The 15,309-nt window shown below is 39.7% G+C and overlaps 1 protein-coding gene across 4 annotated transcripts in view; it reads right to left on the bottom strand.

Moving 5' to 3' along the window:
* LOC132824449 (receptor-type tyrosine-protein phosphatase delta-like) overlaps nt 1-15,309 on the bottom strand; it is a 588,252-nt gene that overhangs the window by 169,349 nt on the left and 403,594 nt on the right. For all 4 annotated transcript variants that reach the window (XM_060838969.1, XM_060838986.1, XM_060838977.1 and 1 more), the window contains exon 13: nt 2,968-3,085. In XM_060838969.1, coding sequence (XP_060694952.1) covers nt 2,968-3,085 — 118 coding nt within the window. The remainder of the gene's footprint in view (nt 1-2,967; nt 3,086-15,309) is intronic.

Genomic DNA, 15,309 nt, shown 5'->3' with positions numbered 1-15,309 from the left:
TGAAAGTTTTATATTAAGTTTGCCACAGACAATGACTACAGTGAAACAAATATGGCAAGAGCTGCAAAGGACTCAGTTCCTTCCACCACCACGCCCACTTTGCTCCTCACCATGGCTGGTAATCTGGGAATCTCACTGGTGGGCTGTAATTTTGCGACAGTTTTTGAACCTGTCACAGACCTGCTGTTAGCTGACAGGCCAGCACTCAAAGAAGCTGAGCGCTATTCGGCCTTTGTGAATGGTACTCAGAAAGAACGACAAATGTGAACCTCAGTCAAGAATCCAATGTTGTTGCTCCTTTAGACTGAAACCCAGTTTTCACCATCAATCAAGAATCGATAATGTCCAGGAAATATGCAGTCACTGGGCAGGTTAAAATAACAGAATTGATACCAGGGAGAAGGCAGCTTTATTTGTGCCATCATGTCTGCACCTGATCTTCAAGTTAGCATCACTACAAAATGGCAGTCTCCTGTTGGTAGGCCCAAATCTACCAAACAGACTCACACTGTCTATGTCAAGACCTGAATAACATTATGGGACATGAAATGAAGCAGAACAAGATAGGAGACAAAGACACAACCCTCCCTGATGCACTCAGTGCTTTCTATGCTCAGTTCGAGCAGAATGCCAGTGGTGCAGAGACACCTGCCCCAACAGCCCTGGACACATCTGTTCCCTGTGTCACCGCTGTAGATATCAGATTGGTCTTCCTGGGAGTCAACCCAAAGAAAACACTAGGTCCAGATGGTGTCCCCAGCTGAGCACTCAGATCCTGCACAGATCAACTGGTGGAGGTATTCACTGACATCTTCAACCTTTTCCTCCTACAAGCTGAAGTCCTCACCTGCTTCAAGAAGACCACCATCTTCCCCGAATCTAAGAAAGCAAATGCAATGTGTTTAATGACTCCGGCCTGAATAATCGTGAAGCACTTTGTAAGGTTGGTCATGGCCCACATCAACTCCAGAATCCTAGCCTGCCTTGATCTCCTACAGTTTGCCTAACGACAGAACAGGTCCACAGTGGATGCCTTATCCCTAGCCCTGCACTCATCCCTGGAATGTCTGGACAACAAGGACACCTACGTCAGACTCCTGCTCAATGACTACAGTTCTGCCTTCAACACCATTATCCCATGCAGACTGATTCCAAAAACTTTGTGACCTTGGTTTGGCTCTGCCCTTTGCAACTGGATCCTCTGACCCACTGATTGCAATCAATGAAGACAGGTAACTGCACCTCCATCACAATAACACTCAAGACTGGAGCCAGCCAAGGATGCATCCTCAGCCCTTGACACTACTCCCTAAACACCAATGACTATGTTGCCAAATTCCAAATGAATGCCATCTCCAAGTTTACTGATGACACCACTGTAGTGGGACAGATATCTAATAATGATGAGTCAAAATACAGAAGGGAGGTAGAAGGCTTGGTGACATGGTGCAATGAGAACAACCTCTCTCTCAATGTTGACAAATGTAAAGAACTGATCAGTGACTTCTGAAAGGAAGGAGAAGAACACATCCCCATCTACATCAACGGACTGAGGTTGAGAGGGTGGAGAATGTGCAAATCCTCGGAGTGACAATAACCAACAACTTGTGCTGACTTCCCATGCAGATGCAATGGTCAAGAACGCACAACAAAGCTTCTTCTTCCTCAGGCGGCTGAGGAAATTTGGCATGTCCACAAGGACCCTCATCAACTTCCACAGATACATCATTGAGAGCACACTGTCCAGCTGCATTATTGCCTATTATGGCAACTGCTCTACTCAGGACTGAAAGAAATCACAGAAGGTGTTGTGCATAGCACAGACCATCACAGACCAGCCAACCTTCCATCCATGGGCTCTATTCACACGGTTCGCTGCAAACTGCTTCTGTCACGCAGAAAGTACAGAAGCCTGAACACATGCACCAGCAGGTTCAGGAACATCTTTTTCCCTGCCATTATTAGACTGATGAATAGACTCTCTAGCCTTAAATAATGATGATCTTGCTAACCCCAGTGCATGCTTTGTGCAATGTAACCTGTATGCCTCTGTCTGAGTCTTTTTGATCTGTAAATCCTTGCTTATTAAGATCTGTTTTTACTGCTCATAAACAACGCTCTTCACTGTACCTCAGGGCATGTGACAATTAGTCAATCAATCACTTGTACAAGGATATGGGTATATTATTTCTATTGAAATAACAATCAAATGTCTCAATTCAACCTGCCTACATCATAATTTCAAGTAATGCATTACATATGCTTACTATTTTCAATATGAAAAAGATTTTTCTCACATCACCCTTGCTTCTTTTGCACATCACTTTAAATATATGCCTACACTTAGGAGTAGGAACAGATCTGTATCTATTCTATGCGCTAGCTCATGATTTTAAATCCTCTCCTCTTAGCCTTCTTTTCTCCAAGGAGAACAGTGCCAACTTCTTCAATCTATTGTCACAACTGAAGAACTCTATTTTTAAATTTGGATATTTTCTTTGCAGAAATTTGTAGATGAAAAAATACAGTGAGGAGCTATTGAGAGTCATTGGTCTCAACGACAGATTCATTTCTGTTTATTGAGTTATTTATGCTCATTTGAGATTATTCTGATACTTGTCAATGTTTGCCTTGCAGGACAAATTCAGTGGACCTTTGCTCAATTCTTTTTTTTCCTTTCTGCTCATCAGCATTCTTCAACCACAACAGCCAAGGGTTTAAGACGTACAGCTACAGCCAGGGTTGTTTGTGTTCCTTAATTATTGTCTCAGGATTGCACACATCATGCTGATATGCAAGATGTTAATTCATTTGGGTGGGCTCACTGATTCCTTTTTTGTTAAGTTGGATAACTGGCCCAATCAAGAACAGATGACAACTGTTCTTGGGCTGGGAAAAGCCAGCTAATAATGACTGTTCATGAATGAAATGCCTGAAATCCAATAATAGCCTTCAGAAATCACTTACCTGCACCAGTGGTTACCACAAGCTTCGCTCTGCTTCGAGCTCCATCTCCTTTTGTTGTATAAGCTGTCACAGTGACAGAGTAGGTAGTTTCAGGCAGAAGTCCAGAAATGATCATTTCCTGCACACAAAAAAGGCAAAAATATAAAGGGATAAACACAACGCGAGTCTCTTCCACAGTTTTAGACCATCGTTAATTCAGGTCTCTCAATAGCACGGGGATACAGAAAATTATTGGATGCTATTTCATGTTAATATTAAAAATGTATTGACCTTTCAAGTATAGATGCTGTCAGTTCTTTAGGACATACACATATTTCTTCTTTTTGCACAACATTTTAAATTCATAGTACTGTGGCAACACACATCTTACACTTGATACAAAAGCTATTGTGCAGGGTTAATAGGCTGTGTTTGTGCAGTTGTGAAATCAATTATCTTTAGCTTTTGTACCCTTCAAAAGAACAAGCGACAAAGGCAGGAGTTATTGTAACCTGTCTTAAGTATTCACTGTCTAAATAGAAATACAGACAGAGACTTCTGGGGCCAAAACTTAATTGCCTTTTTTCAGAAACCAGACACATGACTGTGAAGCATAACAGAATTCTGAAAAAGCCCTGACCTGCACAGTTTGAACTTCTGATCGGTGATTTTCCTGCTTATCAGGGAAACTCCATGAATGTATCCAATCTGATCTTCTCTCCACCTGCATTCACTCACAAATGCTGTATAACTGTATGCCAACCACCCCCAACCATCCTTGACCTTATTAATTATCCCTAGTTCGAGGTTAATCTGGGCAATGATCAATTGGAGTCGTCCAAGAGGATCTGGAGTACTATGGAGCAGATCAAATCAGTAATCAAACAGATGGGATCTTGATGGTGACCAGTCAGGGAGGATCTGGGCAATGATCATTTGATGAGGATCGGCACAGTAAAGTGATGGAGCAGATCCAATCAGTAATCAGGCAGAGTGGATCCAGTGATCGAAAATATGAAATTGTCCATTTTGGCAGAAAGAATAAAAATGCATATTAGCTAAATGCTGAAAGGTTGCAAAGCTCTGAAATGCAAAGAGATGTGGGTGTCCAAGCACAAGAAGCATAGAAAGTTAGTATGCAGGTACAGCAAGTAACCAGGAAAGCTAATAGAATGTTGTGGCTAATTGCGAGGGGAACTGAATGCAAGAAAAGGTAGGTTATTCTGCAGTTATACAGGGCAATGTTGAAATTTTATCAGAAGTACTATATATTTAGAGAAGGATGTTAATGCTTTGGAAGCAGTTCAAAGAAGGTTTACTAGACTAATACCTGGAATGAACAAATTTCCTTAAGAGAAAAGTTAGGCTTGTACCCATTGGAGTTTAGCAGAGTCTGAAATGACATAATCGAAATGTATAAAATCCTGAGGGGTTTTGACCAGTTGGATGTTGAAATGATATGTTCTCTTCTGGGAGAATCTAGTCCAAGGCATCAGTTTAAAAATTAGAGGTCATCCATTTAATACAGATAGAAAAAAAATGCTTTCTCTAAGGAGCATGAATTTTTGGAACTGCTTCCTCAAAATGCAGTGAATGCATAATCTTTAAATATCATTAAGGTAGAGATAATTAGATTCTTGATTACCGTGGAGGTGAAAAATTATAGGGGATATGCAGGAACGTAGATCTGAGGGTCAAATCAGATCAGCCATAAAATGATTGAATGACAGAGCAGGTTTGTAGGGCCAAATAGCCTACTCTTGCTCCTTGTCAATATGATCAGCTGGGAAAGATCTGGCAGTGGTCAGTCTAGGAGGACCTGGACAATAATGCGGAGGAGCAGATACAATCATAATTAGTTGTGGCAGATCAGGTCAGGAATTTGGAGTGGATCGCCTGCCCTTTGTAGAACAAAAACGTTGATTTAAATTGAATAAAACGTTTACCATATTCAATGAAGGACTAAACCAGATTACTGCCAGATGTTGAAGTCAAAATGTATCTAGGGTACCTTCCTTCCTAAAGGTGTTAAGGCATCAATGACATCTAGCAACTAGTCAGTTCTAAAACTAGCACTCAGTTACATAGCTAACACAATTGAAAAATTTGAGAAGTGGCCAAAAATCAAAAGAACAAAAGAAATGGTGTTGTTAAATCTGTATTCCTCCACAACTCTGACCACAACAGATAACCCTACTCAAAAACTATGGGTTCCTGATCATGAACAAACTATTGCAAAAAAAATGTAAACTATTATGAATAAGTAGCAACATAGTTTTCTTCTTGAGAATTGCTACACCTCCTTCCCACATGGGCAGAGCTTCACAGGCCCAAGGTGCAAGGACAGTGAGCAGATTCAGAGAAGGATAGCTTTAAGTGCCATCTTTCCAGGTATTGCATTTTTTTCCAAGAAGTGCAGGATGTGGTGGAAAGTAGTTATAACATTTGCTGGAGAGAATAAAAGGTGGAAGTTCAAAATGTAACAAATGATTATTCATAGTACACATCCTTGAAAACACCAAATTAAGTTGACATTTCACACACACTGCAATTTTCCCATGGAGTCTGTGAGCATGTGTTAAATCAGAGGCAACTGATATATTCCAAGGAGTTGTGCTAATGTCTACGAAAAACATCAGGTGTTTCATGATATTTAATGATCTCCGCACAAAAATAATGCATGCGGTGCAAAATACACCTTCCTCTGATACTAGTGAAAAGAAGAGTGCATAATATTTTTCTAAATAGAGTGGCAGTTTTAGTTTTACTTATCAACAGGACGTGACCATCATTCACTCAGTCAGCATTTATTTACCAACCCTATTTCACCTTGGGAAGGTAGTGGTGAGTTGCCTTCTTAAACTGCTGCAATGCATATGGTGTTGGAGTACCTACATTGCTGTTAGGAAGGGAATTCCAGGATTTTTGCCCAGCAACACTGACTTGCTAATACATTTCCAAGTTAGGATGGTGAGTATCTCAGAGGGGAACTTGCTGGTGGTTGTAATCCCATGCATCTGTGTCTGACGAGGTGGTAGGAGTGGTGGGTTCAAATATTGCTATTGAAGCAGCCTTGGTGAGTTGCCGCAGTGCAATGACTTCTTTTGTCTAAATACATTTCAATCCAGTTATTTAATCCCAAAAATTAAAATCCACAGGATAATTCCTGAGGCATCATTTTCAAATAAACAAGTAGCATTTAATTCCATGCTCACTCCAAAAGAGTAAAATAAATAGACGAGTTAGTCCAAAATAAAGTTTATAAAATGTCTTGGAAACCAGTTAGTGCATGCAGTGCAGTGCAGCAAACCAACAAAAGAAAAAATTGCAAGAAGACATTGTGTGAACACTGAGGGTTGATAATAAACACGTTTGTAGTTGTCTGATTATGCTTTACTCACATGTTCAGCAGAGTCATCACTTTGCCACTGATTGAGACAAAACCAAATCGATAGAAAGAAAAGATAAAGATTTCAAGTGTTTATTGAACTGCAAACTTTTGCTTCAATATATTATTTGTTCATGGGATCAAGTGTCACTGAAGGCCAACATTTGTTATCATCCTTAATTGCCCTTCAGAAGGGTGTAACAATTATTGAAATGTGTAAATATTTCCACTGTTGTACCTCATACCTTTGAATTTGTTGTAGGTTTTAAAAAAAAGCTTAGAATTTGTGATTTGGAAAATTCTAATTCTTTTGAGGAAGGTTTGTTTCATACTGCATCTAAAGGTTTAACACGTAGCTAAAAAGGTCTGCACATATTTCAATTCGGTTAATATGAAAAGAAAAAAGAAATAATTGTTTCACCTGGTCAACATCTTTTCACTGCAAAAGGGTGATGTTCACTGAATTTTTCATCTGATATAAAATGATGAGCTTTTCAGTTCTGTCAGTTGACTAATTTGACTAAGTTAGGTGAATCAACAAGAACTGAGAGCAGCAAGCAATGTGGGCTTATGTTCAACTGAAATAAAAAAAATTCTACAAGATTGAAACTGGCGACTAATACCTGATGTTGTCTGATCTTCCAATTACAAATTAACACCAGAGTTTACTTTAAAACTGATGAGAATATGCTACTTGTATCCTGTAAGCCATAAAGGATGTAGACATTGTCCAAGATGTCAAATTATCTGGCATATAAGTTGTGCTCTGATATCATCTACAATATTTAACTCTGAATACTGACTTACGATTATTGTTTTTTCAGTTTGTTATTTAATAATTGTCCCTGGCATCATCATCAATCCTGGGCAATATTTTGCTCCTAACAATAATTCAATAAACACAATAAATATTAAAGACTATTTAGGGGAGGTGGTGCTGTAGCGCAATGCCACTGAACTAGCAATCCAGAACCTAAGGGTAATGTTTTGGGGACATGAATTTGAATCCCACATGACAGATGGTAAAATTTGCATTCAACATAAACCTGAACTCAAAACCTAGCCTGTTAGCAACCATGTAACCACTATCAAGTGTTGTAAAAATCCATGTATTCACTCATGTCCTTTAAGGAAGGAAATCTGCCATCCTCTCCTGGTCTGGCCTACCTATGACTTCAGAATCACAGCATTGTTTTTGACTCTTAACTGTCCTCTGGGGAATTTAGGGTGGGCAATAAATGCCACCCTAGCCCAGCCAGTGATGCCATACTCCCATAAACAAATCAAAAACAAAATTAGCATTATCGACTGGGAGATCCCCTGGCTGTCAACATATACTTATCCTAAATGAAGGTTCACAGTTAAAACTAAGTTCCCAACAACAGGTCAGTAAAAACTTATACCTTAAGGGCTCCTTTAAGATTGACATGCTCATTATGTCATCACTGTATCATGGTACGTGACCTAATGATATAAAAACCTGTTTCCATCTGACTGAGTGCTCCTGCAGCATGTCTTGCTGAGGAAGGTGTACTAAAATACATGCAAATTACTTAGCTTTGAGACCAGACAGGTAAGGGTCAGTGATTAGGATGTACATACGTAGATAGCAGTACTTCAGTAATACATGAACCATATCAGCTCCCATAATACAAATGTAAGTATAAAATCACAATAGTTATAGAACATTAGGTATCACATTATTTCATGCCAATTACCTCAAGGGCTCCTTAAAGATTGAGATAACATAAAACACCAAGTTTGTGAATTATACCTCGGTGTGGTATGGTATATACTGTTTCCTAGTTAAGATTATGATCATTTATAATTCCAGAATTAAAAAAAATCATAGAATCCTGACAGTGCAGAAGAGGCCATTTGGCCCACTAGGTCTATACTAAGCCTCCTAGGAGCAGCCGACCCAGACCTAGCCCCAATCCTACTCCTGTAACCCCTGACTTACCATGGCTAACCCACCTGGTCTGCACATTCCTTGGCACTAAAAGGGCAATTAAACATGGCCAATGCACATAACCTGAACATTTTTGAACTGTGGGAGGAAATTGGAGCACTTGGAGGAAATCCATGAACACACTGGCAGAATGTGCAAACTCCACACACACAGTCACCCAAAGTTGGAATCAAACCTGGGTCCCTGGATCTGCAAGGCAGCAGTGCTAACTATTGAGCCACTGTGCCAAAAGATAATATTACATTTCTATTTTCGGTAGTCATCCAGCAGGGCAACTGAGAACCATTCTGTTTCTTTCTGGTGTGGTAGGCCGGATTTCAAACACAGAACTCTGTTTCTCTCTCCACAAATGGTCAGACCTGTTGAATTTCTTCAGCATTCTCTGTGTTTGTCTCAGGTTTCCAACATCTGCAATGTTATGCTTTCAGCATTATGAAAACTTTCCCATTCATTCAGCACCACCCTGCAATGTTTGAAGTAGCCAAGACGATGACAGTGATATTAATTCAGCATACATAACGACAACACAGGTTGAAGATGGGTGGGGGCTTTGATGAATTGCTCTGTCCAAATATTTTGTAACAAGCGGCCATGGAGCAATGAAAAATTGTCAGCAAATGATGGTCCAAATTGTCCATGTGAACAGAACCTTGTTTTAAGTATCCATATTTGGTGATTTTGTTTACCCTTTTCCAAATGAAGTTTATAACTTATTCCCTTTCCCAGTTATTTGCCCGCAGCACCCTTGGTTGCAGTGTTACTGAGTCAAGTTTCCCACTTCTAAAGGCAGACTACTGACCTGCTTCAAGACTGTGTGGTCTGTGGCCCTGCTTATCAGCAGTTAGGGATACTAAAGGAGTAACTAGCTGAAGGTTTGCCCACCAGATCACATTGCTCTCTTCAAAGCTCTCTCTTCTAACCTCCTTTCCTACAATCAACTCTACTATTGGTACATATCTTTTCATATATCACCATGCTTAATTGGTGGACAGCAGGTTCATTGAAACAAACTGTGCTTACCTGTTTTTAGAAAAGGTGCCAAAGGAACATACGAGACTCCCATTAGCAACTCTGTGTGCACATAGGACCAGATGAAAACAGAAAACTTCTGGACACCAGTAAATTGTCCTGTAGCATCCAGGGATGTGTAGGCAAAGTAGATTAGCTATGGGAAATGTGGAATTATGGGATAGTGTAGGTAGTGTGTCTGGGTGGGATGCTTTTTGGAGAGTCGGTATGTATTCAATGGGCCAAATGGCCTGCTTCCACACTGTAGCGATTCTATGATATGATTATCTTTGTCTAGAAGTAATTGGACAGAGACAACTCAAATACACACTGTGTAAATCATTTCCTATTGAGTTTGGTTTGCGGCAATGAGATGGTGTGGTGTTCTGCCTTGTGGTGAATAGTGCAGAGGAAATATTTAAAGTCTGTAGGATCTTAGAGTTAATTATAGCATAGCATCAAAATAATCAGCTATTTCAGTGAAGAAAACAATTGCACAAAGTCAGCATTATTTCTGAAAGAGACTCTTGACAACAACTGATCTCAGTTGAATTTTCTGAATTAAGTTTATTTTTTGATTCTTTCAAAGGATGAGAACATCAATGTCTAGGCCAGCACTTATCAGGAGACCATGGGTGCTTTGGAGAAGACAGTACTGAGTTGGCTTCTTGAACACATGCAGTCCATAGGGCACAGGCACAGTCACTATGCTGTTAGGAAGGGAGTTTCAGGATTTTAACATAGCGACAGTAAAGGAACAATAAATTTTAGCCAATATTTAGCCTAAGGGTGGGGGTGTGCATGTTTGGTGGCGACTGTGCAAACCACGAAGTACTGGAGAAACTCAGCAGGTCTGGTCACATCTGTGGAGAGCAAAACAGAGTGAACGTCGAGACTAGTACGACTCTTCAGAATTGAGAAGTATTCAAAAATGTTTCTGTTATATTTTAGAAGCGGAGTGCAAAAATAAAGGGATGTTAATGTTGTAGAAAGTGTAAAAGAGCTGTTAAATGGCTGAAAATAAAGGTGCGAAAGCTAGAGAATGGGTCCTCTGTTCTAAGACCAAACTACACACAACTTTGCCACCATTTCTGCCCCCAAATGTTTCAAGACTGGGCCAATAGACACAGTCCACAACCTGTGAGCCCGGTTTTGATTTTTCTAAACAAGTTGTTCAGGGATGCTATAACACATCCGTGGAGCAGTCGGGACCTAAATTTGACCACCTGGTAAACGGGTAAAGTCACTACTATTGTGCCACAAGAAGGCCCTGCACCATGGTTTCTATTTTTTGAGCAACCTTCCCTTCCCACTGCTAAAATGACATTTTTTTGTTAAAAACTAGCAACCACCATCACCCTTTTTATTAATGTTTTTAAAATTCAACTTATTTTTCTGTTCAACCAATTCAGAAATGTTATTATACACCTCAGGAGGTGGTGACTTGAAGTTGCATCTCCTGGTCCATGGGTAGGGACACAAGAGGGCCCTGACCCTGGTTTCTACTTTTTTTTTGAGTGACCGTCTCACCATCAAAATCACGCGGAATGTTTTTCCTTCGTTTTTGTTTTAACCAGTAACCACCATCATCCTGGTTTCTATCTATTTGTTGATTCAATCTGTTCAGAGATATAGTTACACATTTCTGCACCAGGTGGGACTTGAACCCTGGCCTTCCAGTTTAGAGGTATGGACATTTTCAGATGATTGGGTTAGAGGTGAGTTGAAGTCTTTAAGTCTCCATTGATTAACAATTTAAAGGCCTTAATTATTGGCACCTTCCTAGCTAATAAAGGTCATGGGTTTGGATGCTGCTGGTCAAAGGAGGCTTGCTAAGTTGCAATACTTCTAGTTTAAGATGCACACAACTCTTGTTGTGTTTGATAATGGAAGTAATAAATATTTAATGCACAGGAAGGGGTACCAATCAAATGGTCTATTTTGTTACTTGTAAGTCATTGGAGCTATACTCATCCAGGCAAGTGGCAGCATTCTATTATACTCTTGACTTGCACTTGAGACAGTGGACAGTTTTTAAGAAATCATTAAGTGCAATATCTGTTGCACAATTCCCAGTCTCTGACCTGCCCTTTCTGCCACAGTATTTATGTGCCTTTTCGAGATCAGTTTCTGGTCAATGGTAACGATGGGATGTCGAGAGTGCAGGATTCAGTGATGTCATTTCATGTCGAGGAACAATGTTAGATCATCTCTTGTTGGAGATTGTCTTTGTCTCTGCTGGCACTTGTTGTAGGGTAGAAGAAAGTGAGGACTGCAGATGTTAGAGATCAGAGTCAAAGAGTGTGGTGCTGGAAGAGCAAAGCCGATCAGGCAGCATTTGAGGAGCAGGAGAGTTGATGTTTTGAGCTTAAGCTCTTCATCAGGAATGTCACATTCCTGATGAAGACCTTATGCTTGAAACGTCAACTCTCCTGCTCCTTGGATGCTGTCTGACCAGTTGTGTTTTCCCAGTGCCACACTTTATTGGTTTGTATGGGGTAGATGTTTCTTACCACTTGTCAGCCTCAGTCTGAAATAAGACTGAAAAAACAATTACTGTGATCTGAGTCAACATAATGATATTTGCTGTTATAATATTACTGTGTTCAGACAAGAGTCTGTGGATTTGATTGGCAGTCCATCTTCAAACTTTAAATTGAGGCAATAGAAAACTCATGGATGTTTTTATAACAGAGGAAACAGTTTGTTCACAGTTATGATATGGAAGTAAATTCACCAGAATAACCTCTGTAGCACCAAATTCACCCTTAGTGACATAACCCTGATTAGCCAGCCATGCCTGAAGAACTCTTAAAGTTTGACTAACACTCAATCCTTTACTTGGCAATAAACATCCTCAACATATTACCCAATTGATTAACTGGTGGTATTGTAATCTTTATGCATTTACTTGCATTTCATTCGGATTGTACTGCAATGTTTGAACTGGACATATTTCAGAAATCGATCATTTTATGCATATTTATACTCAATTATCAAGCACAAAAGCAGAAAGATATTTCTTTAAATGGTGTCATAATATCATGCAATGTATATGTGGTTATTCAAATCAGTTAATAAGTCATAACATGTAAATTTTTGTTTGTTCAAGTGGGGGGGGGGGGAATAAAATCCACTCTCTGAAAGAAAAGATTATTACATTTATTATTCATTTAACATTATTAGCAGTTTAGTGAAATGGTGATGGGTTGTCCACTTTTGTTACCTTGTTTTCTGAGAATCAGATAAAATGAAATTAAAGCCTTTCAACCAAGTACCTCAGAAGAATAGGAACCAGGCTGGTGACAAAGCCATTATACTCACTCAGTGGTGATTCTGCAGTGCTTTGTCAGTTTAGTTAAATATGCAGCCCTCTAATTTTTTTTTGCTGTGCTTCGCACAGGGTAATTTGAAGGGCCACCCAAAAGGACAACTCAAGTGTACATATTTTGTATGGGAGCTTTTGGATTACTGTTTGTTCACATGGGCTTGAAAGGAACATGCACCAAGTTCATCACTGTCTCCACTCCACAATATGGTCATATAATTGATCTCAACAATTGACAGTAAGGACATCTATACATTTTCATTCATCTTCTAGTCAAAGAGCGGGGTACTCCTGTCTCAAAATGAAAAAAATGTCAGCTATTCCTTATTTGTAGCTGGGGTGAACAGATCATGAGACTACAGAAAATATAGAGTGCGATCTTTGTACAGAATAATTAAATGAAAAGTGAAGTGTTGCAACTTGGGTGATAAGCTGCAGTTATCAGAGTTCAACAGTGGAAACTTCATGGGCTGGGTACTTGCAAGTCCTTGAGATTCACTCTCAGACTTATATAGCACATCACAGAATCACTTACACAATCTTCAATTTTCAGAAAAACTTGCAGAGTACTCTGAGTGAATAATGGGAAAATTGATTCCATTTGGTAGACCAGACTCTAGAATAAAGTCTAGCACAAAAATGGCTGTTCATGACATTAGGGTTGTATGATTAACACGCAGGTATGATTATCTTCTGTTTTGTGGAAGAAGGGATAAAGAATGCTATTTAAGGGTACTAAGCATTTATCTGCTTATGTTGTTACATGCACTCATTTTGAAGACTGAAATTACACAACCTTTTTTTCCATTTCTTTAAATTTACTAAACCTTTTCCTACCATTTTATGTAAAACTACTGTACATATTCAAAGAAGTCATGAAGGCTACACCATTGTTTGAACCTGAAAGTGAAGGAGATGTCTCTTGCCTGGGCCATAAGGTCCAAAAACAAGAGTAGATGCTTGCCCTTTAGATGAATCTTGTGATCTCCTCAAGCTCATCCATCATTTTATTAAAATGTCCGCCTCCCCTTTCAACAGTGGTTTGCTCCCTCTCAATTACAAGTCTGATATTAAAGTGTGCATGAGCTAAAACTTCCAGCAATTAAATATGACTAAAACTGAAGCAATTATACTTGGCTACTGAAAACCCAATCATGTTTCCAACCCTGAAGTGATCCATAAATATTGTTGCCATCAAAAGCTAAGACCACAAAACAGGATATGAATGTACATAGAGGAGACTATGTAGAAAAAAAACCACCTCACATAGAAGATGACAGTGGCTGAAAGTGTCATTAAACAGATCGGGTTTGAAACAGCCTTCAAATGGCAGTGAGAGATTGGGCAACGGAGAGAGAAGTAGGGAGAAAGTAAGGCTGTGACAACTGAGGGCTCCATCATCAATAATGAAACAGAAGAATGTGGGTCAGTAAAGTAGTCCTGGGAATGCCTCCAGATGACAAGTTGAATCCAACATGCTGAAGGACAAAAATATAAACTCTCAAATGAGAAGTGGAAGGCCATTTAGCCTTTCAACTTTATATGCCATTCAAGAAGATCATAACTTTAACTCACTTTCTTGGTATTCCCAGTTTCACTTAACTGCCTAACTCCCTTAGGCAAAAATCTATCTACCTACATAAACCATATTGAATGACCCAGCCTCCAGGGGTTTCTGGGGATAATAATTCCATAGACTCACAAAACTCAGACAGAAAAAGAATAGTCTCATTTCCAAACTGAACATCAAAATGATGTGGGACAGGAGACTTTAGACAAGGTCATATTTGCGGACCAGTACTCACAAGTATGGTGAGGTGAGCACTGGGGATGTGCAATTTAAGAGCAAGAGGATTATCTTTGAGATAGGCTCCTGTTTATAATCACACAGGTAGCCCACTAGTCTGTGGAGCAGGGAAATCAAAGTTTCAGGCCAGAGCCCTTCATCAGGAATGAGCTGATGAAGGGCTCCTGTCCAAAACATTGATTTTTCCTGCTCCTCAGATGCTGCCTGACTTGCTGTGCTTTTTCAGCAACACTCAAATCTCAACTCTGATCTCCAGCATCTGCAGACCTCACTGTCTCCTCGCCCAGTATTCCCCCTCATGCCCAGAAATATATGACGTATAAGACTAAAAGTCTTTTCCATGCTCTAGCATTGTGGAAGGTGAAAGCTTAGATAGCTGTGGGAGTGCAAAGGTGAAGTCCAGGTATGAGTTTCTCCATGGGATTCTTGATAATTGATTGCAATGAATTTGGGTTGAACAAGACACCTGAAAAATGGTCACTTGGCACCACCTCCATTTTATTTATAGGATACCCTTTTTGTCTGACATTGTGCTTAACCTTACTATTAATGGAGATATAAATAGAAAGCAGGAGACAACAGCTTCGCTTCACTTGGAAGTTGCCACTGATGATGTTACCTAGCCAGGTAATGAAACATCTGGATATCAAACCTACAGCTCAGCGAGCAAACCTACATCTTAAACCCCTGGAAATCATGATTTCAGATTCAGTAGCAACATTGCAGGAAATCATTAGTGATGGATATGGAATTTGAAGATTAGTTCTGAATATAACAGTAAGGCTAAGCATGAACTCTGTCAGACAAAATGGGTAACCTATAAAGAAAATGGAGATGGTGCAAAGTGAGGAGAAAGTGAG

The sequence above is a fragment of the Hemiscyllium ocellatum genome, chromosome 2, assembly GCF_020745735.1.
Source record: "Hemiscyllium ocellatum isolate sHemOce1 chromosome 2, sHemOce1.pat.X.cur, whole genome shotgun sequence".
NCBI classification, from domain to species: Eukaryota; Metazoa; Chordata; class Chondrichthyes; order Orectolobiformes; family Hemiscylliidae; genus Hemiscyllium; species Hemiscyllium ocellatum.
Note: the sequence above shows the minus strand (reverse complement) of the source record. Positions and strands in the feature narration are given on the sequence as shown.